This window comes from Myotis nattereri (assembly GCF_964212035.1).
Source record: "Myotis nattereri genome assembly, chromosome: 17".
Classification (NCBI taxonomy): Eukaryota; Metazoa; Chordata; class Mammalia; order Chiroptera; family Vespertilionidae; genus Myotis; species Myotis nattereri.
In genome coordinates this window covers 5,022,966-5,050,181 of record NC_138092.1, presented here as the reverse complement: position 1 = coordinate 5,050,181, position 27,216 = coordinate 5,022,966, and the positions used below count along the sequence as shown (strand labels likewise).

At 57.1% G+C, this 27,216-nt stretch overlaps 2 protein-coding genes across 19 annotated transcripts in view; both read right to left on the bottom strand.

Annotated features, from left to right (window-relative positions):
- Positions 1-6,037, bottom strand: part of CYRIB (CYFIP related Rac1 interactor B) — a 112,125-nt gene extending 106,088 nt beyond the window's left edge. Inside the window, exon 1 of one of the 16 annotated variants that reach the window (XM_081111478.1) lies at positions 5,958-6,037. The gene's annotated coding sequence lies outside the window, so the exon portion shown is untranslated. Of the gene's footprint in view, positions 1-4,788; positions 5,118-5,595; positions 5,793-5,957 lie in introns of those variants that run through there. The other 15 variants (XM_081111467.1, XM_081111473.1, XM_081111474.1 and 12 more) reach the window with 15 other exon arrangements.
- Positions 6,038-21,508: 15,471 nt separating this feature from the next.
- ASAP1 (ArfGAP with SH3 domain, ankyrin repeat and PH domain 1) overlaps positions 21,509-27,216 on the bottom strand; it is a gene marked incomplete at its 5' end in the record, with an annotated part of 188,482 nt that continues 182,774 nt past the window's right edge. For 2 of the 3 annotated variants that reach the window (XM_081111281.1, XM_081111282.1), the window contains 3 exons: positions 21,509-23,995; positions 25,433-25,555; positions 26,251-26,708. In XM_081111281.1, coding sequence (XP_080967407.1) covers positions 23,921-23,995; positions 25,433-25,555; positions 26,251-26,708 — 656 coding nt within the window. In that variant the 3' untranslated portion in view covers positions 21,509-23,920. The remainder of the gene's footprint in view (positions 23,996-25,432; positions 25,556-26,250; positions 26,709-27,216) is intronic. The other variant, XM_081111283.1, reaches the window with a different exon arrangement.

Below are 27,216 nucleotides of genomic sequence, written 5' to 3'. Positions count from 1 at the left end.
TGCTCCCTTCCTCTCTGAAATCCATAAAAATATAAACATTTTTTAAAAGAATAAAAACATTTTTTAAAGGTGGAGGGTAGGACAATGGGACTGGGGTAGGCACCAGAAGAGCCCAGAGGGTAGGAGAAAAGTAACCAACACTTGCTGAGCACCTACTACGTGCCATGTGCTGGGACCTACTATGTGCCATGCACTGGGCTGGGCGGATCTCCCTCCTACCTCTGGGTTGCTCTTCACTATACCCTTGCAGGTGCAGATTATTCGTCCTCATCTGAGAGGTGAGAGGCCCTGAGAGAGAGTATCTTGCCCAAGATCACAGAGCAAGTAGCAGCAGAATCAGAATGCTGCCTCCAGCAGTAGAAGCGGATAAAGGAAAATACAATGGACCTTAACCTCATGTGTCGTGGCTACAAAATCATCTTTCTCCCAACCTGCTAAGCCAATCACCCCTTCCCTTTAAGATTGCCAGACTTGCCAAGCCAGCATGGCTCAGTGGTTGAGGACCTATGAACCAGGAGGTCATGGTTCGATTCCCAGTCAGGGCACATGCCCAGGTTGTGGGCTGGATCCCCAGTGTGGGGCCTGCAGAAGGCAGCCAATCAATGATTTTTTTTTTCTCTCGTCATTGATGTTTCTATCTTCCTTCACCCTTCCTCTCCGAAATCAATAAAAAATATATTATTAAAAAAAAAAAAAGACCGTCAGACTTCACTGCCAAAGTTCTTTCTTTTTCTTTTTTTCTTTTTATTTATTGATTTAGAGAGAGAAAGAGAGGAATGGGGGGGAGGGGACAGAGAAACATGGATTTGTTGCTGCACTTATTTATGCATTCATTGGTTGATTCCTGTATGTGCCCCAACCGGGGATCGAACCCGCTGAGCCCAGCCAGAGCCAACTGCCAAAATTCTACGGAAGCGACAGAAACTTTGTCCATATGAGAACCTGGGGGCGTCAGGCCTCAGCTGGAAGGAGTCGCTGTGAATGTGATGAGAAGATATGACGTGAGTGTCAGACACATGAAGAGCTGACTTTATGAAAGAGAGGAAAAGGGACCCTCTTCCCTCAGAAATGGATGAGGAACAGGATCGCGATGATTCCTTCTTCATCAGGCCGTTAGCACATGTCCCCAACAGGGAGCAAGAAAAAGAACAAAATTGCCCCCCAACCCTCCAACCCCCACTCTATTACTTCTCTGGAGAAGGTCCAGTTCAAGTTTACGGAGGGAGGGATGGTTCTGGCCTTGGCAATGCTTGGGCTCTAGTTGAGGAAACAGTGATAATTACTCTTTTTGTTGTTATTAATCCTCACTCGAGGACATTTTTCCATTGATCCTTAGAGAGAGTGGAAGGGAGAGGGAGGGATAGAAAAAGAAACATCGATGTGAAAGAGACACATCCATTGGTTGCCTCCCACAGAGGCCCAGGAAGGGGATGGTTGGGGTGGGGGTGAGGGGGTGCCTGGGATCAAGCCTGCAACTGAGGTAAGTGCTCCTGACTGGAATTGAACCCAGGACCCTCCAGTCTGCGGGCCAATGCTCCCTCCACAAGTCAAATAGGCTAGGGCGCAATAATGACTCTTGATGATAATAACAGTCACGATGACGATAACCATTTACGGGGGCCTGTGCTAAGGGCCTCACTCACTCTACCCCAGTGAGCAAACCACCCCACCATCCACCGTCCCGTCTCTTACTGGGAAACCAGTGAGAAGGCGGACGGGGTGAGGTGGGGAGTACTGCGCCTGTGTACAGGTGAGGGGGAAGGGCTATGAGGGGCTGGTGACCTGTTTAAGGCTTCCTGGCCAGCCTTACAATCTAAAGGGTAACAGTTTCAAATATGACTTCTCTCCAACACCACGCTGCCTCCACGAGGTTTGAAGGAGGACGGTTTCCCTGAAGATGGCCGAGTCCCAGACGCGAAGCCACAGGCAATCAAGGAGACCAGGGAAATGCTGAAACTGAGGCCACGGCTCCTGGCTCCCGCATCGCCCAGGGGTCCCTCCTGTCACGGCCCTGGACCCTGAGGTAAGAGCTGGCAGAGACTGGGGTTGCACAAGGAGGAAGCTAGACGCACTTGGGAGGAACCGCCAGAGAACAATGTCAAGGTCACCTACAGGCCAGTGTGCTGACCTTGGGGTGGAGACAGAATGTCCCTCCACCGAGAGCAATGGGGAAACCATCCCTCTTTTGCTCGTTCTGCCAGAAACCACGTACATGTCCAGTCTGTGCCAGACAGCCTGCCAGGTGCCAGGGAAACACAGAGGCCATTCAGATGGCAGCAACGTCCACAGGACTCTGCCCCCTACTGGCTGAGGGTCCTGGGCCAAACCCTGCACTCTCTCTGCACTCTCTCTAAGTCTCACCAAAGGAGAACAGGCTATTACTCAGGTAACCATGGCCACACCACTTCTTTTTATATATATACTAGTGGCCCGGTGCACGAAATTCATGTGCATTAAAAGGGAAAAGACCCAGACCCGGCCGGCCCCACCCCCATTGGGCAAGACCCAGACCCAGCTGGCTCCCCCCCACTCCCCCCTTCCCCATCAAGCCCCACCAGCAGGGGACGCAGCGTCATGTCCCCGCCCACCTGAGTGCACCTCGATGTGCACACAGCCTCCTGCTGATCTGTCGTTACAGCATGAGGGTGTCATGACCATTAGCATATTAGCTCTTTATTATATAGGATACATATTTTTTATTGATATCAGAGAGGAAGGGAGGAGAGAGAGATAAAAACATCAATGATGAGAGAGAATCATTGATCGGCTGCCTCCTGCACGCCCCACAGGGGATGGAGCCCACAACCCGGGCATGTGCCCTGACCGGTAATCGAACCGTGACCTCCTGATTCACAGTCAATGCTCAGCCACTGAGCCACGCCGGCCGGGCACCACGCCACTGCTTAAAAACGAATCTGCACTTGCTCCAGCTGCAGCTGGCCGGGCAGAGGTGCCTGCCATTGCTGCTCACAACGAGTGGCACTCAGGCTCAGCTCCTGCCCTCCAGAGGTGACAAGCACGCAGCTGGGGACCCCAAAGGGGCACAGAAGCCTCTGGGAGCCGAGAAAGGACGGCTGTCGGAGAAAGTGAAGTTACTTGAAGATCTTCCAAAGTGAAGGCAGAAAGGCATACCGGGCCTTTATCTGAGGGCCATCCCAACAGCCACTGTGCACGAAGGCACCCTAGCCTCCCGCGGCCCATATGCTCTGTCCCTCCCAAGGATCTAGAAAATGCAAATTACAATGTGCCTTTCCCCCCTTGGCTCCCCCCAGCCCCGCACACACAGGAAGAAAACCCAGGCCAGCTGACCACTTCTGCATGCCCCACCGAGGGAAAACCCACCTCGCCCAGCTTCCTCCACACTTACAGGAACCCCTGGGCCTGGGAACGGAGCCCAGCTGTCAGCCCTGGCGGCCCGCCGCAGCCTCGGCCTGGGCCAGGCATCTGGCCCCAGCCATCAACACGATGCTTCCCTGTCATTTCCACCGAATGCCATCTCCCAAGGATGGGAGAGGCTGGAGTCACTGCAAGCTCCTTTTCACAAGGAGTCTCTCTTTTCACCAGATAATCCTCCGTGGGCAGGGAGGGGCCAGTCCACAGACTCCAGGTGGCAAACCTGGCTCTGCGGGGATTGTGGGATGCAGATGACAGAGCAAGGAAGCCAAAATATGTGGAACCACACCCACTCACCTCTCGAAATTCACATCCACTTATTCATTTCACAAATATCTGTGGGGAACCTCCCATGTGCCCCAGGCAGCCCTTCATGGCTGTGGGGAGGCAGAAGTGAACAGTGCCTGAGGAGGACACTTTCCCTGACTGCGCCCCTCCTGGTCAGGAAGTCCATGCTTACTTTCTCTAGAGCCAACTCAAGGCAGCCCATTTTACAGACGGGGCGCCTGAGACTCAGAGAGGGCAAGCGACTTGCCCAAGGTCACACAGCTATTCAGTGGCAGAACCAGGAATTAAACCAGAGGGGCAAAGTCCACCTGACACTCCCCCGCACCAGCACCTTCCACTCAGTCCCTCCCCCGAAGGCTCCATTTCTTGCAACAGGGTGGGGATCAAAGACCGCCCCCTAGGGCTCTCGCCAGGGAAGTCCTGGGTTCCTCTTTCCTCCCACCCCAACACAGGACACAGGTTCCAGACCCAGAGTGTGTGTTCAAGCCTCAGTCTAAGAGCCCTGTAGGCTACAAGGGCAGCCCCTGTAGGTTGACACTGAACTTCCATTTAAAAATAAAGATAATGAAAAGATAAAGGGCAAAGAGGAAGTGCTCCTTAAACAAGGCGGGTGTTCACCCCAGGAGGAAGTCCTGAGGCCAATGGAGATTCTGTTCACCCCTCTAGTTCCTCAATTCTGAGTGACTGGCCTTGCAAGCCCCCAATGGAAGTTCGCTAGGGGCCTGACCTGCGCCCGGGGTCAGACCCTGCGCCCTCACCTGGCTGGCAAGGGGGAACAGGGGGGGGCGGGGACAGCCACCCGGAGCCCCCTCCATCCCGGCGCGGAACTCCGCTGCGCGCTCCCCGCGGCTGGGTGGATCCGGCGGCCCCGGCGTGCGCCCCTCGCGTCCTCCCGCCCCCGCCCAGCCCAGGAGCATCCTCCCGGTGCCCCCCGCGGGCCCTCCTCCCTGCGGCGCCCCCCCCCCCCCCGAACCCTAGCGGCGCCCGGCGCGGCCCGGCTCGCACCCCCACCGCTCCCCGCACCCGCGCCCTCGCCGGTACCGATCGGCTCCAGGGGCGCGCGGGCGGAGCGGGCGGCGCGGGCGGCGCGGGGCCGGGGCCACGTACCTGGTGCGGGCGGAGCGGGCGGCGAGGGAGCGCGGCGCTGGGCGCAGGAGCCTCCGGACTCGGTGCCGCCGCCGCCGTTTCCGGGTTGGCGGGTCGCACGTCACCGCCACAGGTTTGCGAGCGGCCCCGCCGCGGCGGCAGCAGCAGCAGCAGCGGCCCGGGCGGGTGCCAGGCGCGAAATCGCTATAAAAGGAAGCGACGCCGCGAGGAGGAAGAGGAAACGCTGTTTACCTTCGCGGAGCCCCGCCGCCGGCGCTCGCACAAAAGGAGGACGGCCGCCCAGCGCCTCCCCCCGCGCCCGGTCCCCGCGCATCGGGCCCCGCGTCAGCGCGCGCGGCGCCCGGGGACCGCCCCGCGCCGGCCCCCACCCCAAACCCGGCGGCGGGGCTCGGGGCGACCCGGTGCCGATGGCTCGTGCGCCCCCGAGCACGGGCGCCGTGGCCCGGGGCTGGGGTGACCTTGGGCGAGTCACAGCCGGCGAGCCCGCGGCTGCGTGGGCTTCGCTAGGGGCCCGTCGCCCTCCCGGCGTGGAGGGGGACACCCCAGCTCTGGGAGGCGCAGACAGGGCCCGCGGTCACAGCGTGCCGGGCGGGGCGCCAGCTCGACCCCGAGTCCCCTGACCTTCGGGCCAGCCTGTTCCGTGCCAGGTCCGCATCCCCCTCACCTGTAGGCTGGGAATGATGGTGATCCGTGTCCAGCCCGCCTCGCAGCGGGGTCAGTGAGAGTGTGTGCATCCAGAACATTCACTCAGCCCCCCGCCCCCCCAGACATGCACAGAGGGCCTACCAAGTGCCGGCGGTTCTAGGCCCTGGGGACGAGGTGAGGGGGGCAGCAGTAACAGCGGCGTTGCTTAGTGCTGGGAGGAAATAGAGCTGCACCGGGAGGGGGTCTGTGCTCTCGGAAGGGGCTCCCCCAGGACTTTTAGGCCAGAGATTCCCGGACAATAAGCTCCTCGCTGTAACTACAGCTTCCGGTATAATGGGGACCCCATCTTTCCCCGTGTCTGTACCAGCAAAGATTGCACTTTCCCCACCTAACGGACCGCCTAGGGGACGAGGACTTCCCTCTGCCTCCCTCCCCAGCCCTCAAGCCCATCCGGTCACTCTTGAAATTCAACCAAAATTTCCCAGGAATACAGACAATGTCCTTCAAAACACCTTTCCACTGACCTCCATCCGGCAGGGCAAAGAGTTCCGGGAAAGCTTTCGTAATCTCCACCTTCCACACGGCTCTCCGGCTCTCCCGCTGTGCCAGGGTCGTGCGTGGGTGGGCGTGCCAGGGAACACTGCCGGCCGACTTGCCTGATGGCAACTCACTGGGCTCTTTAACAAACATGGCCAAAGCCCTGTCTTGCCCGGGCGCAGGGCCAGGAGCTGGGCACTGAGATGACTTCCGAGGGGCGCCTGGTCCTGAGGGCCAACGGGTGCCGGTGGCTGCGTCAGTAGGAAAGCGGCACAGAGGACAGAGCGGTGAGGAACTGGAAGGAGGGAACCAAAGAGGGAGCAGGTGATGGCGATCAGGGACCCTTCCTCGACGTTCTGAGAGGCATTGAGGCAACGTGGGGAAAAGAAGCACCTGGAAGCCGGCTCCAGCATCGGGCATCGGGGCTCTCACGCCTGCGAGGGGAACCGATGCCCACCTTCGCCTGCTGGGGCGGGAGAGCGCAGCAGCTGGGTCTGGAGCCCTGAACACGAGGAGAAGCAGGAGCAGGGCTTGGAATCAGAGCTGAGCTGAGTCTCTTTCTTGGCTCTTACCGTGGGCAGTAAACATTCCAACCATTTCTGAAGTACCTACAGGTGCCAAACGTTGTGCCCACCTGATTGAATTCTCCTGACAGCCCCGGGACGCAGGTTCGGCACGCCCGGAGTTACACAAGACGCTGGAGCTGGAAGAGAGGTGGAATTTGCTAGAGGTCAAGCTCATTCCATAGCGGTGGAGCCGGGCGTGGACCCCGGATTGTCTGGCCCCAAACCCCAGCTCTTAGCCACTCTGAGCCTCAGTTTGCGCGTCTGTGAAATGGGATTAACAAGAAGGACTTCGTTAGGTTCCGGGAGTTAAATGAAATAGCCCGTTAGTAGGAGCCAGGGGAGAGCTGTCACCGCTGCTGTGATCACAGCGGTATTTGAAGGCACGGGGGTGAGGGACTTCTGGGACGCCGGGGAACTGCAGACAGATGGGCGTGAACGGAACAGTGTCAATGTGGGGGCTCAGGGAGCAGAGGAGAATGAGGAAGGTATCGGCAGCGGCTGGAATATGCTTACCTTGCGCTCCAATCAGAGACGCCTCAGCTGAGGGCCCAACTCCTGTGGACGCATCTCGGGCTCTGGTCTCGGCTCATTCAACCAGGGCCCGGCAGGTTGGGCACAGTTAAGCCAAGGGACACCCGGGGGTGATGCCTGGGAAGAGCTCTGGCAAGTGGCCACTGCAGAGACCTGCTCTGGTAACAGAATCCCACGGACCGCGGGATTTAAGCAACAAACATTATTTCTTGTGGTTCTGGAGGCCTGGAAGCCCGAGGTCGAGGTGGCAACAGGTTTGGTGTCTGGTGAGAACCCACTTCCTAGGTCGTCAATGGCATCCTTCCCTGTGTCCTCCGAGGTGGGGAGGGAGCCCGCGGGGGTCTTCATTATAAGGGCGCTAATCTCACTCATTAAGGCTCTGACCAGGAATTGAACTTTGACCTCCTGGTTCACAGGTCGATGCTCAACCACTGAACCACACCAGCCAGGCATGAGTTATGTTTTTAATTATGAAAGTAATTAGAGAAAAGACAAGGAGGCTGATGGGGGTGGATTCATCTGCAGCATGGCGCTGGAGGAGAGCGCTCCGGAGACCCTGGACCAGACCCTGGACCGCCAGAGAGAGGGACAGGCAGGTCCCGGAGCAGATGACGCCTGAAACATCGCTGGAGGCAATAATGACAAACTGAAGCCGTCCTACGTCCTACTGTGGGCGCACCCTGAGGCGCAGGGCTCTTTGGGAAAGACTGTCATGCTGGGAAAATCGACGGCGGCAGAAAAGAGGAAGACCACGTCGGAGCTGGTGTGATTCCATGAGAGAAGCCACGGGCAGGAGCCCGCGGAGCCGAGCTGGCAGGAGGACAGGACATCACTCATCCCGAGGGTCGCCAGGAGATGAGCTGACTCAGCGGCATGTCACACACACTTAGTCATTTACCTCTTTTTTTTCCTGACGTTAACTGGGCCCCAAAAAATGTGCGTGCACACACACACACACACACAGGAGTTGGCTGAGGGTTCCAGTTGGAAGCATTCTGGCTACTTAGAATCTGACTTGATTTGCTTTGGGAAACAGGGCCTGGCACTCACTCCCCACCGTCCCTAAGCCTCAGTTTACTGGTCAGTAAAATGGGGACAACCATAGTCTAGTTCATGGGGCCTGATGAGGACCGCATAGGACAGCGCCACTCGAGTCCTTAGCTCGGCACACGGCGCACGAGGCGCTTGCTGGCGAGGTCAGGGGTCGTTCCTCTGTCACTGTCACTGTTGGGAAGTGGCAGTGCCGTGTAAGAGTCACTCATGCAAAAGCAAAGCCCCTGAGGCTCTAAGAAAAGGGATCAATAGTGAAAGTTTGGGTGACACATGCAAATGAAAGCCAAGATGTGGCAAATGGGGCAGAGAATCCTCAAAGGGTTCATGCCACCTACGTTGGTACAATTTACCTTCATCTTCGACACACATGATTTCTTTCAATATATTGTCATCGCTTCTCATTTCCATTCATGATTCTAAGCTGCTTAAGCCACTTCCGGCTATTCCCCAAGCACCAGCTTTGTTTGGCTGATAGCAGTGCGGGCTGTGAAAACGACTCATAAAAAAGACCGGACAATTACCTGGGGCTTTCGAGTTCACAGAAGGATTCTACATACGTTCTCTTTAACCCCCAAACCCTGGTCCCCGAGGTGAGGCAGGTGCAGTGACTGCCATGAGTCCAAGCTCCCTACCCAAAGCCATCTGCTTAGTGGCAGAAGCTGAACTTGAACCCAGGCTCCGGACTCAAAGCCTGTGGTTCGCTCCAAGCTTAAACTCTGGAATTCAAACTCAGAATTATTACCTAGTAATCAAGGCGCTGGGAGACGCCTGAACATGGCAGCAGGCATCACCACCAGGAAGAGACTTTGCCAATAAAAACAGATCTGCTCAGCCGCGTGGCTCAGTGGTTGAGTGGCAACCTATGAACCAGGAGGTCAAGGTTCGATTCCTGGTCAAGGGCACATTCCCTGGTTGTAGGCTCAATCCCCAGTGTGGGGCGTGCAGGAGGCAACCGATCAATGACTCTCTCTCATCATTGATGTATCTCTCTCTCTCTCTCTCTCTCTCTCTCTCTCTCTCTCTCTCTCCCTCTCTCTCTCTCTCTCTTTCTCCCTCTCTCCCTTTCCTTTACTCTCTGAAATCAATACAAATCTATTTAAAATAAAGATAAATAAAAATAAAAACAGATCTGAGGGAACTTATAGCCAAGATAGAGTAGGTGACAGGGACTGAACTGGAAAAAAAAAAAAAGGGAAAAAAAATACTGTTTGGGGACGTTGTAGGCAGCAAGGCCGGTGAATCCTGAGAGAGGACGAGGAGGGTCAGGCCCTCAGCCTCCCGGCCCATTTGGGACCCCTCTCTAGCCCCCGAAAGCCCAGCCCGCCATCACCAGATCCCCCGAGGGTGCGCGCTGAAGTGATGTCTGCTCTGCCCGGGATTCCTACAGCGACGCGTCTCGCATGGCATGGATCGTTCGCTGCCACGCAGGTGCCATCGGGGACCCGATGGTCAGGGGACCCGGGCAGAAAGGCGTCTCCCATCACCTCCCGCCCCAGCCCAGGCACCACGATCTCCAAGAAACGGGCCCCGAATCATGCCTGGGGAGAAGAAGGCCTCATTCTTTCTGTGCCTTTTATCCTTAGAAAGAAAAGAATGTCTTTACAAAGAGTGAGGTTGGTGCCCATGACACTTCTGTTTTACAGTTTAAAGAAAGTGAACCGCTGGCTGCGCCGGCTGATTGGCGGGAGGAAGGACCGCCCTCTTCCTGCGAGGCTGTGGTAAGAACAGGGAGAGCGCTGATGCTGTCCCCGGAGGAACAGCTCCTGTGCATAAGTCACGCTCCGGGCACATCCAGGCAGCGTCAGAGGAGCCCACAGGACAAGCGAGGCCTCCCAGCCGCTCACGGGTGGAAAAATGACACTGTCTGAGCCTCAGCTCCCTCTTCCTTTGGGAAAAGAGAATCATAAACCTAAGACAGTATTTTTAAGATGTCTTTTTAAAAAATATATATTTTTTATTGATTTCAGAGAGGAAGGGAGAGAGAAATAGAAACATCAATGATGAGAGAGAATCATTGATCAGCTGCCTCCTGCACTCCCCCCACTGGGCATGGAGCCTGCAACCCAGGCATGTGCCCTTGACGGGAATCGAACCATGACTTCTTGGTTTGTAGGTCGACATTCAACCACTGAGCCACGCCAGCCAGGCTAAGACACACTTTTTTTTTTTTTTTTTAATATATTTTATTGATTTTTTACAGAGAGGAAGGGAGAGGGATAGAGAGTTAGAAACATCGATGAGAGAGAACCATCGACCAGCTGCCTCCTGCACATCCCCCACTGGGGATATGCCCGCAACCCAGGCACATGCCCTTGACCGGAATCGAACCCGGGACCCCTCAGTCCGCAGGCCAACGCTCTATCCACTGAGCCAAACCGGTCTCGGCTAAGACACACTTTTTTAATAGACGAAAGTTCGTTTTAAATGTTGTTGAGGGAAAAGCCTCTACGTTACCCTGGGATGACCTAGTGACACTGTCGGCTCCCCTTGTTTCATGTTCTCCGGGACATCTGCCATCAGATGTTATTTAACTGACTTATGCTCCGTTGGCCCTGCTGAGTGTAAGCGTAAGAAAACGGGGGACTTGTCTACCCCGTTCCGAGCACCCAGCGCAGGGCCTGGCGCCCCGCAGGTGCCGGTCAGTGTTTCCCGGGAGACGGACAGCGGAGGCCTCCCTGAGCCCGGCTGTGCGTGTCTCAGGGCCGCCTGTGCTTGACGGAGGTCCCAGGCACTCTCTCACCACCCTCGGGCTGACACTGCACAAGGAGGGGATCCGAGAGAAAGAGGGAGAGGAAGAGGAGCGCATTGACCCGGCTGAGCCCGGAGCGAGGAGGGCGGGGAGCAGGCCGTCCTGACCACGCGTCTGTCCAGGACAAAACCAGTGGGTTTTCATTTCTTTCAAGTTCTGACTTCGGCTCGGCCCAGGGATGGAAAGAACGTCGGTCTCTGTTCAGGCAGCTCTTCACTCCAGGAACTTCACGTCCTTGCTCTTCTCGCCACCAAACTCAGCACATCATGGCCCCCCTCCAGGGCCAGCTCCAGTTCCGATTCCCACCCACTCAGTCACGGCCGATGGTTAGCCATGTTTGCTCCCGATCTTGTCCTTCCTTCCTTCCTTCCTTCCTTCCTTCCTTCCTTCCTTCCTTCCTTCCTTCTTCCCTTCCTTCCTCCCTCCCTCCCTCGCTTTCTTCCCACCTCCCTCCCTCCCTCCCTTCTTTCTGGGAGGAAAGGAGGCCAGGAAGCACTGTGTCACCTCCCATGCCCATCACCCCCTCCCACCTCCTAGGAACCACTAGGCTGAGTGTGGAATTCATCATCCCTGCGTCTCCATAAACAACACATAGAACTTTGTAGCTTTAAAAAAGCCTCCTGTGCATGGTTTCATTTCGTCTGACTCCTTCTGCAACTGTCTTTTTGGCCCAACACCCTTGGTTCCTGTTGCCACACGTAGCCCAGGCCCATCCGTTCAGTGATTCACGGCTCACACCGCCAGTGCGTGAACCCTGAGGGGTCCCGTCCCTCCAACTCATTCCCTACACCCCTCCCTGGAGGGCAAGCTCCACGGGAGCGGCATCGCCTTAGGCACCAGCACAGCCCCCCCAGTGTGCAGCCGTGCCCTGGAAACCTGGCTAACTCGGCCCAGGAATTCATCAGCCTGGAGAGTAGTACTCCATTGTGTAAGGGAACATGGCTGTTCTGCTTCTGCCTCGGGGGTGGCCTCTGCCTTTAGTCCAGTATTTCCATCTTTAAAATATATAATATTTTTATTGATTTCAGAAAGGAAGGGAGATGGAGAGAGAGATAGAAACATCAACGATGAGAGAGAATCATTGATTGGCTGCCTCCTGCATGCCCCGCACTAGGGGTCAAGCCCGCAACCCAGGCATGTGCCCTAACTGGGAATCTAACTCTGACCTCCTGGTTCATAGGTCTCCGCTCAACCACTGAGCCACCCCAGGCCCGTATCTCCACCTTTCACAAGTGCCTGTGCAGGGATGTTCTTCTCCGTGCCTCCTTGAGCACGGGGAGGAAAGAGTCTCGGTGTGCCCAGGCGCGCGGGGCTGGGAATGGGCGGGCGGTGCAGCTTCCACCTCACTAAGCATCACTACTGCTTTCCAAAGCGGTGATGCCAAGACTCGTCCCCACGTTTCTGACATATTTTATATAAAATATGTCCTATAATTGCAAAAAGATTACACATATTTTATTTATATTATATATAATATGATATATACATTTATTATACAATCTATACAGATATCACAATTAAAAAGCACAGCTGTATAGTTCTGGCCTCAGAACTATGGCACTCAAATCCTTCTAAATTTTTTAGAAAACATATTGTTATTGATTCCAGAGAGGAAAGGAGATGGAGAGAGAGAGAGACCAAAACAAAAACAGCAATGATGAGAGAGAATCCTTGATCAGCTGCCTCCTGCACGCATCCTGCTGGGGATTGAGCCTGCAACCTGGGCATGAGCCCTGGACCAGAGTCAAACCCAGGACCCTTCAGTCTGCAGGCCAATGCTCTACCCACTGAGCCCTAGCCAAACCAGCTAGGGCTCAAATCCTTGTAGAATTTTTCCATGTATAATCCATGTACGTAATAGAAATCTTTCTCTTTTGTCACTTGGAGACTTTCCAACTTCTTCTTTGTGACAACCGTTAGCATTTCGTTGCCTCGATGCACCACAGTCTTAAAAATCAGTCCCCTGTTGGTGGTGGTTAGGTTAGGCCCTAAAATATAATGTATTAAGCACATTTGTGTGTTCTGTAGTTCTGGGTGTGTGTCTGTGTGTGTGTGTGTGTGTGTGTGTGTGTGTGTGTGGCTACATATAATTTATTGGGTGGATGGACCATAATTACCTAGTCACATGTATTTTTAAAATAACAGCATAGTATACATCTTTTCTTTTTCTTAGGAAAAATTCCCCAGGAGCTGGGATTTTGGTCAGCGAATTAATACTAGTATTTGTTGTGTCTCTTATGTATTGCCAGGAGGATTACTACCATTTAGACTAACCCCCCTCTTGGAAACGGCTCTATTTAAGTATTGTGGGCATGGGCTTTGCTGACTCGACTCTGAGTGGGCACACGGGCACGGATGGTGTTTATTATCCTCTGTGTCCCTGGGCCTGGCACATAGTAAGTGCGCAGTAAATGCTCCTTAGGCAAGCAAGGCTCCTGGGAGGAGAGGCACCGACCAGATAGGAGTCAGTGACAATGACCAGGTCACCACCCAGGCTACTTCCACCTCAGCGTCCTCTTTGCTTTAATAGCCACATGTTTTTGTTGGTTTTTTAAAAATATGTTTTTTATTGATTTCAGAGAGGAAGGGAGAGGGATAGAGATAGAAACATCAATGATGAGAGAGACTCATGGATCAGCTGCCTCCTGCACGCCCCACACTAGGGATCCAGCCTGAAACCCGGGCACATGCCTTGACCGGGAATCGAATTGTGACCTTCTGGTTCATAGATCAACGCTCAACCACTGAGCCACGCCAGCCGGGCCCACATGTTGTTTTGACTTAAAACCCCCACACAGTGGAAACCCATAAAGGTTACTTTCGGAAGGCCCGTCCATCCGGGACCGCCCACCCCAAGCCACCTGGTGGATGCGCTACGAGTGCAGATTCCTGGCCCCACTCGCTCCACAACCGACCGCTGACTCGGCACCTTGGGGCCGGGCTGCCAGGCGTGCAGGTTTCTTGTTTTATTCCCCCGAAGGTGAAGCAGAAGAAAAACAAGATGCAGGGATTGGACAGAGACGAATGGGTTGGTTGGCAGGGGAGCAGGGGGGCTCCCCAAGGACCTCCTGCCTCGAGGGCATCCGGGGCGCTGGGGAGCGGGCACCTGGCCCAGCTGGGTGTGTCTGGGCCCCGGAATCCGCCTCCGGGAGGGTCTCTGGGCCAGGTGCCGCCTAGCAGCTGTCAGCACTGCCGGGCCTGACTCACGCAGGGAGGGGCTTACCGGCAAGGGCCCCAGGGGCACAGTGAGGAACCTCGATGGAGTTTCGCTTTTATTTTCACTCACAGCTCGGCCTCTGGCTGTGTGACCCCGACTCCCCCATAAGCCTGTCTGTTAAGGGGAGCCCAGCTTCAGAACCGCCAGGCCCCCAGCCCCCAGGTTCTGAGACCACCTGCCCCTCCCTCCAGGCCCCTTCGCAGCCCGGCTGGGACGCACACTGGCTGTGGGAGTCACCTCCGTGGTGGACCCGGGGCAGTCCAGGCCCCAAGGCTCCCGGGACCCGGGAGGCGCAGCGGGGCTCCCTCTGTGGGTGGGGTGCTGGGTCCTGGGGGGAGACGGAGAAACTTGCTGGGCCCAAGGGCTGTTTCCTCTCGAAAGCAGAGAAAAATGCACTTTCTTTGGTTTCAGTGGTTGGTAAAGTTCTTATTGGCCCAAGAAGCTGAGAGCATGTCCGGGCGTCTCTTTTTTAATAAAAATAGAAAAAGCAAGAGCAGCGGCACGCAGCCTGGACCCTCCACGCTGCCCTGGAGGAGGCGGGCTGGAGCCCCCACCACGCGCTGCTGCTGCGCGCCACCAGGACCCTCTGCAGGTGGAGGGCCCCGGGGCCGGCCAGGCTCTGGCATACACACAGGGAGGGCTGCCCTGTGTGGAGCCCCTAACACAGCAGTTCTCAACCTGTGGGTCGCGACCCCATTCGGGGGGTCAAACGACCCTTTCACAGGGGTCGCCTAAGACCATCGGAAAACACATATATAATTACATATTGTTCTTGTGATGAATCACTATGCTTTAATTATGTTCAATTTGTCACAATGAAATTGGGGGTCACCACCACATGAGGCACTGTATTAAAGGGTCGCAGCATTAGGAGGGTTGAGAACCACCGCCCTAACGTATACCAGGTCTGGGTCTTCCACTTTATTATTTAAAACAGTCACCAAAGCAGAATGTGCATGTAGTCAGACATTCCACGGGAGGGTCTCTTCTCCAACGTTCCAGGTTAGCCCTAGCTGGTGTGGCGCAGTGGATAGCACGTCGGCCTGTGGACTGAAGAGCCCCGGGTTCGATTCCAGTCAAGGGCACGTGCTCAGGTTGTGGGCTTGATCAGGGTGTGCAGGAGGCAGCCAATCAATGATTCTCTCTCATCATTGATGTTTTTCATTCCCTCTCCCTTTCTCTCTGAAATAAATAAATAAGTAAATAATTAACAAACAAACAAACATGTTCTGGGTTGTCTGTTCGCTGTTCACCTTGCAGTAGCCCCACATCTCACCGCCCAGCACACTGGGGCTCAGAGCGGCCGGCCGACCCGCCCACATTCCCTCAGCCATGCGGGGGCCATGCGGCATCGAACCCGGGGCCAGAGAGCCCAGGTCCACATCCATGACTCCAGAGGCCGCAGAAACGCTCGGCGTGGCCCAAACTGCTACCCGGGAAACACCCACGGCCGCCTCGCACACTGAGCTTCCTGGCGTGGCTTCTGAAGCCTTGGGGGGAGGGCGGGGGGTGATTCTGAAAGTCCCATCGCCTTGGAGGCATGTCCACCTTCAAAGAGTGGAAGGAGGGGGTAACCGGAGAAGGGAGAACAGCTTTGCAAACCATGTATCTGAGAAGGACCCGAATCTAGCCCAGTGGTTCTCAACCTTCCTAATGCCGCGACCCTTTCATACAGTTCCTCATGTCGTGGTGACCCCCAACCGTAAAATTATTTTCGTTGCTGCTTCATAACTGTGATTTTGCTACTGTGATGAATCGTCATGTAAATATCTGATATGCAGGATGTATTTTCATTGTGACAAATTGAACATAATTAAAGCATAGTGTTTAATCACAAAAACAATATGTAATCATATATGTGTTTTCCGATGGTCTTAGGTGACCCCTGTGTAAGGGTCATTCAACCCCCAAAGGCAGGGGTTCTCAAACTTTTTAAACAGGGGGCCAGTTCACTGTCCCTCAGACCGTTGGAGGTCCTGACTATAATTTTAAAAAAAACTATGAACAAATTCCTATGCACACTGCACATATCTTATTTTGAAGTAAAAAGCAAAACGGGAACAAATACAATATTTGTATTTGCATGTGGCCCGCGGGCCATAGTTTGAGGACCCCTGCCCAAAGGGGTCGCGACCCACAGGTTGAGAACCGCTGCTCTAGAACATAGAACAAACTGCTCCAACTCGATACCAGAATTTCAAAACGGTCCCAGTTTCTGCTGGCGGCGTCTCCAAAGAAGGGGCACAGATGGCCAGGGAGCACATGGAAGATGCTCAGCATCCCGGTCGCCAGGGAGATGGACCTCAACACAAGGAGCGGCCGCTGACACATTCACACCCGGAGCAACACGCGTCCGGAAAAGGGCGGTGGCAGGGGCGAGCAGCGTATGAATTTGCACAACCGCTGGTGGCCAGCGCCCAGAGAAAGAAAGAGAGCAGTATCTGCCCCCCGCACATCCCTCTCCCCAGCAGCCCCTTCAAGCCCCCCTTTGGGTAAACACGACGCTGCCCCGTAACCATAGAGATTCCCTATTTTTGTACAGTATGGAGAATCCAAGGTGAATTATTTCGAGTCTGGCTCTGGCGCCGACATGGTGTGGGACAGTCGTCCGTGCGGCGGTGGGTGGTGGGACCGTGTGCGTCCTGGTTACTGTGGACACGGTGAGAAGAAAGACCGATTTGCTCAGCCATCCTACTGGCGATGGGCACTCGGGCTGTTCTCAGGTTTCTGCTCTCCCAGGTGGTCCTGCTGTGACATGGACGCGCCCGCACATCCCGGCCTGGGCGGCCCGGGCTCTCAGGTGAGTTCACTGGACGCGGCTCCTGGTCTCTGCCTCTCGCCCTGCCCTCAGCTTCCTTTCTCCTTCCTCGCCAGCCGGTCACCAACCGGCACCTTCCACTTTGGCGTGACCCCCGGAGTGGGCACGTGGACCCCAGGCCGCCGGCACGAGTCCGGAGGGCGAGCGGGCAGCCTGGGTGCGCTCGCTGCCCCGTGGGCTCCAGAGCTGCCTCCCGGCGGCGGGGGCGACAGGAGCCCGGGCAGGGGAGGCGCGGACTGGCACCCGGAGCCGGCCCGGCCGGGAGCCCTGGGGTCTGAGTTTGCCAAGCGGCTCCAGCTGAGCAGGAACTGAGCTTGCCCGCCAGACAATGCGTTCTTGTGGCCCTGGGCTCGCCGCCCGTGGAAGAGTCCCATTGTGCGGACGCCTGCTCACGGGCCGGGAGGCAGCCCTGTCCCTTCGAGTGGACAGAGCCGCTGGGGACCGGCTCCGGCTCGGAACCTCGGCCGGTGGGTGTCCTGGGCCTTTGAAAGTGTGATGCCCGCCCGGCCGGCGTGGCTCAGGGGTTGTGCATCGACCTATGAACCAGGAGGTCACCGTTCGATTCCCGATCAGGGCACAGGCCCGGGTTGTGGGCTCGATCCCCAGTTGGGGGCGTGCAGGAGGCAGCCGATCATTTCTGTTTCTATTTCTCTCTCTCTCCCTCTCCCTTCCTCTCTGAAATCAATAAAAATATGTTAAAAAGAAAGAAAAGGAAGGAAGGAAGGAAGAAAATAAGATGCTCCCCGTGCCATCACCTGCTTTCAACAGCGGGTGCTCGTGCAGATGCTTCCACAGGTGTGTGCGACCACTGACGGCATGTCAGGCACCGACCAGATGGTGACTGATCTCTCACTTGTCACCAGGGACGGTGACGTTTAAAGTCCCTGAGAGGACAAGTGCTGAGAACTCCCCTGTGCTGCCAGGAGTCGAGCATCAGGGGCCACGCTCTCTCCCGGCACCGCCTCGTTATTACAGGATCCCCACCCTCACTCTGCACCGATATCCCAGTGGGCAGAGGACACCGAGGCTGGGGCTCGGGCTCAGTGCCATGGTCCTCTGATCCCCACACCTGACCCTTAAGCTCCCCCCATCCTGCCCCCCTGGGCAACAAGTGGCCATGATGTGCCAGGCCAGGCCCCAGAGCTGCCACCCTCAGGGGCGGGCAGAACTGTGGAGGCAGAGGTGGGGGTGGGGGGTGGGCACCAGGCCCTGCTTGCTGGCTCACACTGGGCCGGGGAAGCCAGAGCTGAGCCTGGGGAAATGCACATCGGCTTTTAGGGATGGGTGCCCCCGCAACTGCTCCCCTCCCCCAGCACCCGGTGGGCATCTGAGCAGTGCTGTATCCGCAAGGCCATAGCCTCTGCGCTCTGTGCTGCGTCTAAGAACCGGTGTCCCCAGGTCACACAGGGAGGGGCCGTCACAGGAGGCCTTTCCACGCCTGCCCACGGGACACATTTGCTGGTAAGCAGCCCAGGGGAGGGCGTAGGGGAGGGGAGCGGCCTATCCAACTCCAGATCCCCCATCCTTGTCACTGCCCCTTAAGGTGGCAGGCGAGTGGCGGCTGGAGGTGTGTGGGGCTGGGCCATAAGGAGGGGCTCACCATTATTAGCAGGACCCCGGGCAGAGTTCTGGACTCTGGGTGACCCTCCCTTTTTTGGAGTCAGTTCTAGATTCTTAGGGGCTGAGCAGTGGTCCGGGGAGGACCTGCGCTCCTGCGTGCCTGGGCCTCCCCTGGGGATGCTGCGAGACCCCAGGGGCAGGGTCCGGGAAGCCGACTCTCATACCGAGGCCCCAGGTGATGCTCCCAAGTCTGAGAGCTTGGCCCTGATGTGGTGTCAGGCCAGGGTGCAAGGAACACAGTGACCATCCCTTGTCCTCAATCTGCTTGGACTTACCTGTAAAGCAAAACTCAAAATTCTGTCCTCAAGAACGTGAAGCCGAACCAGGCTTGTCCCTGGCGGTTTGGCAGAAGGTCACCGCTTCGGCCTCTGAGCCTCTGCTCGCGTTTGCTGTGTGGTAAGATTTTTGCAAAACAGCTGCTTCTGAGCTGTAATTCCTGCTTCCAGGAGCTTAGCAGCTTCGGCGTCTGCCTACTGTGCTCACGGATGACACTCGCTCACTGGCTGTTCTCCTCGGTCACATCCTGCAGGTGCAGGACACCCCGGTGCCAGCCCATCTGGCAGATGCTGTGCCTTCTCTGAATGGGAAACGCCACCGTGTCCCGTGGTTTCCACTCCCCCGGCCGGCGGACCTGTCCCTGGGAGGGTGACCGGCTTTGACCCCGCTTTTCCTCAGAAAGGGAAGCCCAGGGTCACAGCCGGGAGCCGCGAGGGCCCGACCTTGGGGTTCAAGTCCAGCCTCTGCCCTTCACGAGCAACTTGACTTCGCCTTGGCTTCCCTGAGCCTCAGTCTCCTAAACTGCAAAATGGGGGCAGTCAGAGTTCTACCGCGAAGCGTTGTCCAGGAACGCGACCCTGCTGACAGAGCCCTTGGCCTGCTGCCTCGCCAGCTGTCCCTCCGCCTGCGCCAGCTGCTTGCCTTCACCTGCTCCCCCGCAGGCCTAGGAGGAGCGCACCCAACTTCCTCCAGCAAGCTCTCCGGCCCCTAAGTGACTTAGTCACCCCCTTGCCCCACCCACAACCTCCTCAGGAACCCAGTGCACGGCACGGCTTTGCACCCACAGTCTTGGCAGCATTTCAGCAGAAAGAATGTTCAGGGGTAGGCAGTGTGGCTGAGCTGACCTCACCTTCACCCGGCTGTGGGCTGCGAGGCCAGGTTGGAGGTGTGGCACCCATCCCTGTGGGGGCGGGGTGCACACCCTCAGCCAGGCCCTGGCTCGAGGGGTGAGCCCATCGGCAGACTGCAAACAAGACGGCCATTCAGGACAGATGAGGACATGTGTGTTGGGCAGGGGGGGAGGGGAGGCAAGTACAGCATGTGGAATTACCCTAGTAATTATCACCTCCACCTACCCAGCCACAGGGACACCCACATCCCCGGAGAGGGGGGGACACAGGGTTAGGGGAAGAGCAGGCTGGGGAGGGAGTGGGGGGAGACCAGGGCTGCCACTGCCCCAGGACTTACTGTGACCGGGAGGTCACTCCAGCTCCGTGAGTGATCTCCTTACCTGAAGGCGTGTCTCAGGAGGATGTTACCTCGTGGAGGACTGACGTATGTACAGGACACGAGGGAGAGGGCTGTGTGTGTGGGAGGGGGGGCCAGAGGGGCCTCACGCACTGGTGGCTGCCTTCCAATGGTGTGTCCATCAACTTCACAGAGATCCTGTCCCAGGTTTGCAACATGCCAGCATGGTGCCCTCGTGCAGTCAGATGGACACCCCGCTGCCCCGCTGCCTGCATTATCCAGGTAATCATGTCGGTCTCTCCCTGTTCCTCTCCCGGTCCCGGCCCAAGCCCTCCTCCCGGCAGCATGTGCAGGGTGGGTCCTGCCCACTTGTTTGGAAGGAAACGAGGAGACCGACACTTCAGCCTGCCGTGCCCTGGCCCCATCAGCTCTCACCGCTGTCTCTGGTTAGAGCGCTGTGGTGGGGACTGTCTCCATGTGGCAGGATCCCTGTCTGGGCTCCTGACTCAGGTATTTATTAACCACTAGAGGCGCGGTGCACAAAATTCGTGCATGGGTAGGGTCCCTAGGCTTGGCTGGCGATCAGGGCCCATCTGTGGGGCGACCGGCGGGGTGATCGGGGTCCCCCACTCGCACCCACCTTGGCCGGCCTGGTGCCGCCTGCTCGCCGGTCATCTCCCTCTGTGGGGCGACTGGTGGGGCGCCCCCCTGGCATTCGCCTTGGCTGGCCTGGGGCCTGCAGGCAGCTCCTGCGTTGAGCATCTACCCTCTGGTGGTCAGTGCACATCATAAAGACCAGTCGGTCCACCGTTGTCAATTTGCATATTAGGCGTTTATAATATAGGATGACGTCTCCTGCCGGAAGTGAACTGGAGCCTAATTTACCGGCTCCAGGAAGCAGAAGGCTCCTGCCTCTCATGGGCTGTGAGGAGGATGCAGGCAGGTGTCCAGCCCTGGGTCTGCTCCCCGCAGGGCAGCCCCAGGCTAACAGCAACTTACAGCACGTGGTCTGAGCAGGCACCACCCCTCCCTACCCCCGCCCCCCATAAACAGGGCCATATGTGGGTGCTGGGGAGGTGGGAGTGGGAAAGGGGGGGCAAGATGTGGAGGGCCATGTTGTGTAAGACCAGGAAACGGATGCATATATATATATTTTTAATTCTCACCGAGGACATTTTTTTCCCATTGTTTTTTTTTTGGCGAGTGGGGAAGGGAGACAGAAATACCAATGTGAGAGAGACACATTGATTGGTTGCCTCCCGCATGCCAGAGTCCGCAACCCAGGTACATGGCCTTGATGGGAACTGAACCCGGGACCCTTCAGTCCGCAGGCCGATGCTCTATCCTCTGAGCCAAACCAGCCAGGGCCAGATGCACATTTTCACGCATCCAAACTGAGCTTTTACACGGGAGCTGCAAGGCCCTGTGTTATCTCCACCCCCACCACACAGCCCAGGGGTCCTGGTCTTCTCCAATCGGAGGAGGAGCGGGCAGCTCACAGAATGGCCTGATGGCAGATGTTCGGGATCAACTGAGAATATGTTTATTTAAAAGCAATTTTAAATATTAAAAAAAGTAGAAATGAACACATACAGTACTGAAAAAACACTGTCACATTAAATACACGTGAACGGACAAGAGTACTGATGTCCGAGGGAAATGTCCAGGTGGGAGTCGGGATTTACCGAGTGGTCCATGGGAGGCTATACAACAGGCTGGAGTCCTAGGCAATAAAAAAATAAATAGCATCGCTGTTCAACAGGAAAATAAGACACGCTATTTGCAGAACACACCGTTCCCCTCTGGGGGAAGAGAGCACTCATTAGCTATTTTTTCCCCCGTAAGGTTCCACACCTTCAAAATACTATCTCACGTACAAAACTGCAGATAGTGGCTCACCGAGTTTCAGAACAATGGTCAGATATCAACTCAACTAAGACCAGCAGAGGCGCCCCAGGGCCAGCGGGCTGGAGAGCGCTCAGATTCCTAATGGGAAACGGAGACAAACCCGAAAGGAGAAAGGGTGCTCACGGTGCTGGGAGGGGGAAGAGCAGACATGGATTCCCCGTCATCTCAGACATCTAGTCTGTGCGTGTTTTAAGAAGCCAGTTATTTTGAGATCAGTTAAAACACTGTGGGCTGCAAAGATGAGTTTTTTAATGCAACTGAAAACGTGTAACTGAACCGGGACACTGAGGGACATGGGAGGGTGACTTCCTGCCCTGACACCAGGGTGGCCTACGTCCTGAGGCTGCAGACACCGCCGGCCACACCCCAGGTCCCTGGCCGCGGGAGTCACAGCTGAGGGGGGCGGCCGGCCTGCCACGCCGTTTCCTAACCCAGTGGTGGCCCCAAGCTCTCTTGGCGACCATGTGCGCGGAACCGCAGTGACGGTCAATGACGGCTTTCCCTAAGGGCTCAGGAGGGATTGTGCTTTTGTGAAATGAACACGCCTCACTCACTGTCAAGATGATCTGCTTAAGAAAGCTGCTTCCTGTGCGCTTTGCCAACCGAGCAGTTTAAGCGAATGCGATGGCAGAACAACACACGGGCCCTGGTCAGGGCACAGCCCCACCGGTGGGGGAGCGAACCCGCTGTATTCTTTACAAATTCCTGACTCACGCGAAAGGCCGGCGCAGCCGCAGCGTTCCTGCCGGTCTGAGCCACGCACTGGGTGAGAAGGAAACCGACAGGGGCCTCATGGGGGGGAAGAGCCTTCCCCACAGTGGGGTGACAGCAGCCCCAGGACCTCGGTGATGGGCTGACTTGGAGTTGATGTGTCTACCGAACAGGGCTTGGGGCTGGGGACTTCCTACGATCAGGGTTTAACCAAGAGCCAGGAGGAAGAAAAGGTCGGTTTCAGCACCTGGTTCGACGGTGGGAGACCGAGGGCAGCGTGACTTCTAATCCGTCCTCCTCCTGACTAATCCCTGAAGGGTTTAAATGTGTCAGGGACAGAGCTCCGAACATAATGTAGATGGATGCATGAGATGCTTTCACACGGGAAGGGTGCTAAATCATAACATGACGGGGAGAGCCACACGCGTGAGAGAAAGCCACGGGGCTGACTAGACACAAACATCGTCGCAACCTTATCATCTCTGCTTTTAATGGCAATCAGGTTAAAGTGTGCAAGCCACCGGCTCCGCGGTCCTTTACGGAAGGCAGGCTCCGGAGGCGTCTAACGCATGCATGGCGAGGAGGCTGAGTTCCTGGCAGCCCTCGGGCCTGAAAGAGGAACGTCACCGAGGGCATTAGCTTCTGTCCGAATCGTCATGAAGGCTACGTCATCTTTGCATAATGAGGTAACGTCTCGGGCGGGGACTGCTCCGGGGACGTCTGAGTCCACTGGCCGACCTGCGCGAGGGGTGGCGCCGTGCGTGCCCCCGAGGCTGGGGTCCTGACTGTTCTGCTGAAGGGATCACACTCACGTTTAACCGAGCACTTGCTGTCATAGATGCCCGGTGGGCGCTGGAGCTGTAAACTGTGAACACAGACAGCAGGCGGCCTGTCGGAGCTCAGGGTCTCCCCAGAAGACAGGCCGCCCGGCGACCGTGCTCGCTCAGTAACGGGGAGAACACCGCCGCTGGGCACAGTCCACGCTGTGCCTTTGGGTGCAGCTGAGACCACTTCTGTTTGCAAAGCCGGCGGTTCCTAGGCTCCTGCTTGCTTGGAAAACGGCAGAGAGAGATGTAGGTGCTAGATGCCAGGATGGCTTTGGCAAACCAGGAAGACGCCGGTCCCAGGCTCCCATTAATACTGGCAAAGGCGGAAGATAACAGGGCATTTATTTACAACACACACCACGCTCCCTCCTGGGCGCCCCGGGCGGGCCAGGTTCTGTAACAGCAGCTATATACACGTGTGCACAGGGCGCCGCGGAGACGGCGTCAGCCATGAAGGGTATGGACAGTCTCAGGTTCTCCTTCTCGCTAGTCGGACAGGATGTGAACAAAGGACACAGGAAAGACACCTTTCCTTTCGGGCTCTCCCTCGATGTGGCCGATCTGGGGGGAGAAGCAAGAGGCGTCAGGTGGAGGCAGGCCCGCTGGCCCAGGGCCCGGCAGCCCGCGGGAATCCTCACTGTCTACAGCAGTGGTTCTCAACCTTCTGGACCTTCAAATACAGTTCCTCATGCTGTGACCCAACCATAAAATTATTTTCGTTGCTACTTCATAACTGTAATGTTGCTACCGTTATGAATCGTCATGTAAATATCTGATACGCAGGATGGTCTTAGGCGACCCCTGTGAAAGGGTCGTTTGACCGCCAAAGGGGTCGCGACCCACAGGTTGAGAACCGCTGGTCTACAGGAAGGGACCTGGAGAGCCCTACGCTCAGTGAGAGCGTCAGTCAGAGGGAGACAAGCACCACAGGATCGCTCGCATTTGGGGAATCGCATGAACAAAACTAACAAAACAGACACAGGCTCAGAGACGGAGAGCAGGCTGGCAGCGGTCAGAGGGGAGGGTTGGGTGGAAAAGGTGAAGGGACAGAGCAAACACATAAACAAAACACTCACAGACACAGACCACAGTGTGGTGATGCCAGAGGGAGGGAGGCGGGGGAGGCAGTGAGGGGGAAGGGGGTAAAAGGTGATGGAGGGAGACCTGGCTTGGGGTGGTGGACACACAGGTGGGGGAGAAACCAAGAGGCCGCGTGCGTTAGAAACAGAATGAAATGTGTGCTCTTAGGGGCTCGGCTGCTCTCCCTCTGGGCGAGCGGGACCCAGCGTGCTCAGCCTCCTGCCTGTAACACGGGCTAAACACCCTTCCCTCGGCTGCTTGTGAGATGCCAGAGAACGCCCCGCGTCTGGGAGGGCTGCTGTGGACTGGGCCTGTGTCCTGGCTGCTGTGGGGGAAGATGTGTGCAGGTTCGAGAGCACTGTGGCTCCGGCAGGTTCCCTGGCTGCTGCCTGAGCCTTGGCCTGTCTCGTGCAGAAGCTTCTAGCTGTTACGTCTGTGGGAGCTATTACGGGAGGCCCGTCGTGGGAAACGTAACAAGACCTGCACGCGGCTCCGATGACCGAGGGGACGGGCTCTGAGAGCCCGGCCAGGTCACCTGTCGGTCCCTCCGTGACGGACCTGCAGCACAGAGGGCCTGGAGCACGGCTGTGTCCAGCCCACGGCAGGCGAGCACCAGGCTCGGGACTGGCACTGCCCGCTGACGCGCCACACGCCTCGGGCAACGTGTGTTTCCCAGAGCTCTGGGTTTGCACCGGGAAAATGTGAAGAATCCCCCAGGTGTGACCACGGCTGAAGCGCATCCCACGTGAACTCCCTGACCCACAGCTGCTCTGGCAGGTGAGACAGGGACTGATGGTCCCCACCAGGAGGGCAGGGACCCGGGGTGCAGGGCACAGCTCCCAGCAGGGCGGGCAGGGCCCCGCGGGTGCAGCCCACGCCTGAGGGAACCGGGAGGGGAAGGAACGGTGCGGTACGTACCCACCACTCCTGGTCCTCCTCCCCGGTGACGATGATCACCTCGCCCTCGATGAAGGTCAGCTCGTCGTCGTTGTCGGCCTGGCAGTCATAGATGGTCTTCACGCGTCTCACCTTGTTTTTCCCCTGCAGCACAGAGACGGGCTGTGAGCCACCAGGCCTGACCAAAGGGAGCACAGGGCTCGCTGGCCATAGGCAGGGGCGGGACCTCCCTGAGCCTCAGTTTCTCCGCTGTGAACGTGGAGCAGGTCTGCCATGGGCTCCGTGTACCGAGACATCTCAAGATGCCACAGTCCCTGTGCCTTCCCCTGGCATCAGGGGAGAGCCCGGCCGGGGCGAGCGGGCATCGGCCATCACTTTCTCCATGAGGGCAGGGGACAGTCCGGCTCCACCAGGGACACAGCACGCCCCCCCGCCTCCCCCGGAAGGCCAGGATGACGCAGAGTCTAAAAATGGATTTGGGAAGCATGATGCAAAGCAATCTGCAGCTCCCGCCACTCGACGTGCAGCGCAAACACATTTCCCGGCTGCATGCGAAGCAGCGTCAGCAGGAGCTGGCCCGGCACCGGCACTTCCCCAAAGCTCTGAGGTTTGACCACCCTGACTGGGGCTCTGATCTGCTGAACTTCCAGTTCTTTGCAAACAGGAAGATGGAAATGGGGAAATGACCTCGCAGAGGACGTGCTGGGCGCCCAGCGCAGTCAACAGTCAGCCACAGAAAGAGCGGCCCTTCCTGTGGTGCCTGGTTTCTCCCTCCGTGGCCTGCTGACCCCGCTCCTGCTGCCTGAGCCCCCTCCCCCACACCCCGGTTTCGGACCCACCGTGTTGATCTTCCTGGGCAGCGGCACGGGCATCTCGGGCGTCAGGTCATTGGAGTCCTCGGAGGCCTGCTTCTGGATGGCGTCGCGGGCTGGCACGTTCGGGGAGAGATCCACCGAGTGCGACTTCGGGGCGACGTCGGAGGGCGAGGCCTTGGCCAGCAGGTCCGCCAGCTGCGGTTTGGGAGGCAGGTCCTTCATCTGTGGTTTGGGGGGCAGGTCTGAGAGGTGGGGCTTGGGGGGCAGGTCGCCCAGCTGAGGCTTGGGGGGCAGTTCTCCTGGCTTAGGTGGCAGATCTCCGATTTGGGGCTTGGGCGCCAGCTCGGTGGGCTTCGGGGGCAGGTCTCCAGGGGGCTTCTGGGGTAGGTCTGCCAGCGGCGCTGATTTCTGGACGCCTTCGGGCGGGATGCTAGCCTTGTCCAGGGAGAGGTGGTGGCTGGTCTCGGTCTTCCGGAGTGCCACTGCGGGAACAGGCCAGAGAGGGGGGTCACGGGGCGGACAGGGGGCACCTGCTGAGCACGACCCACGTGAGCACCTGGAGCTCTTTTCAAACAGACAGGAGCGGGAGCCTGGAAGCCTCCCACGTCACAACTCGTGTTACACTCAGGGACGCAGGAAAGGATGTCAGAACGAGTCCACAATTAAAAACCGCACAACCATGAACAACACAGGTGAAAGTCGGAAAGTACAGAGTTCAAAGTTCCCAGAAGTCCATCACCTAACTGTAGCCATTGCAAATAGGTTTATGTATTTCCTTTTTGACTTTTTAGTGTATTTTCCAGACATAAAGCTTTTCTCTGCTTTCATCTATACACTGTTTTGCAAGAGCATTTGCCAGCTAATAAAAACTCCTTAGCGTCAGTAGGAAGAGGTTTCTCTCCCCCCACCACCCATCACATTTTGGGGACCCAGGTACATGCGCTCATGAATAAACATGACGATAAACCATAAACGGGACCACAACATCTA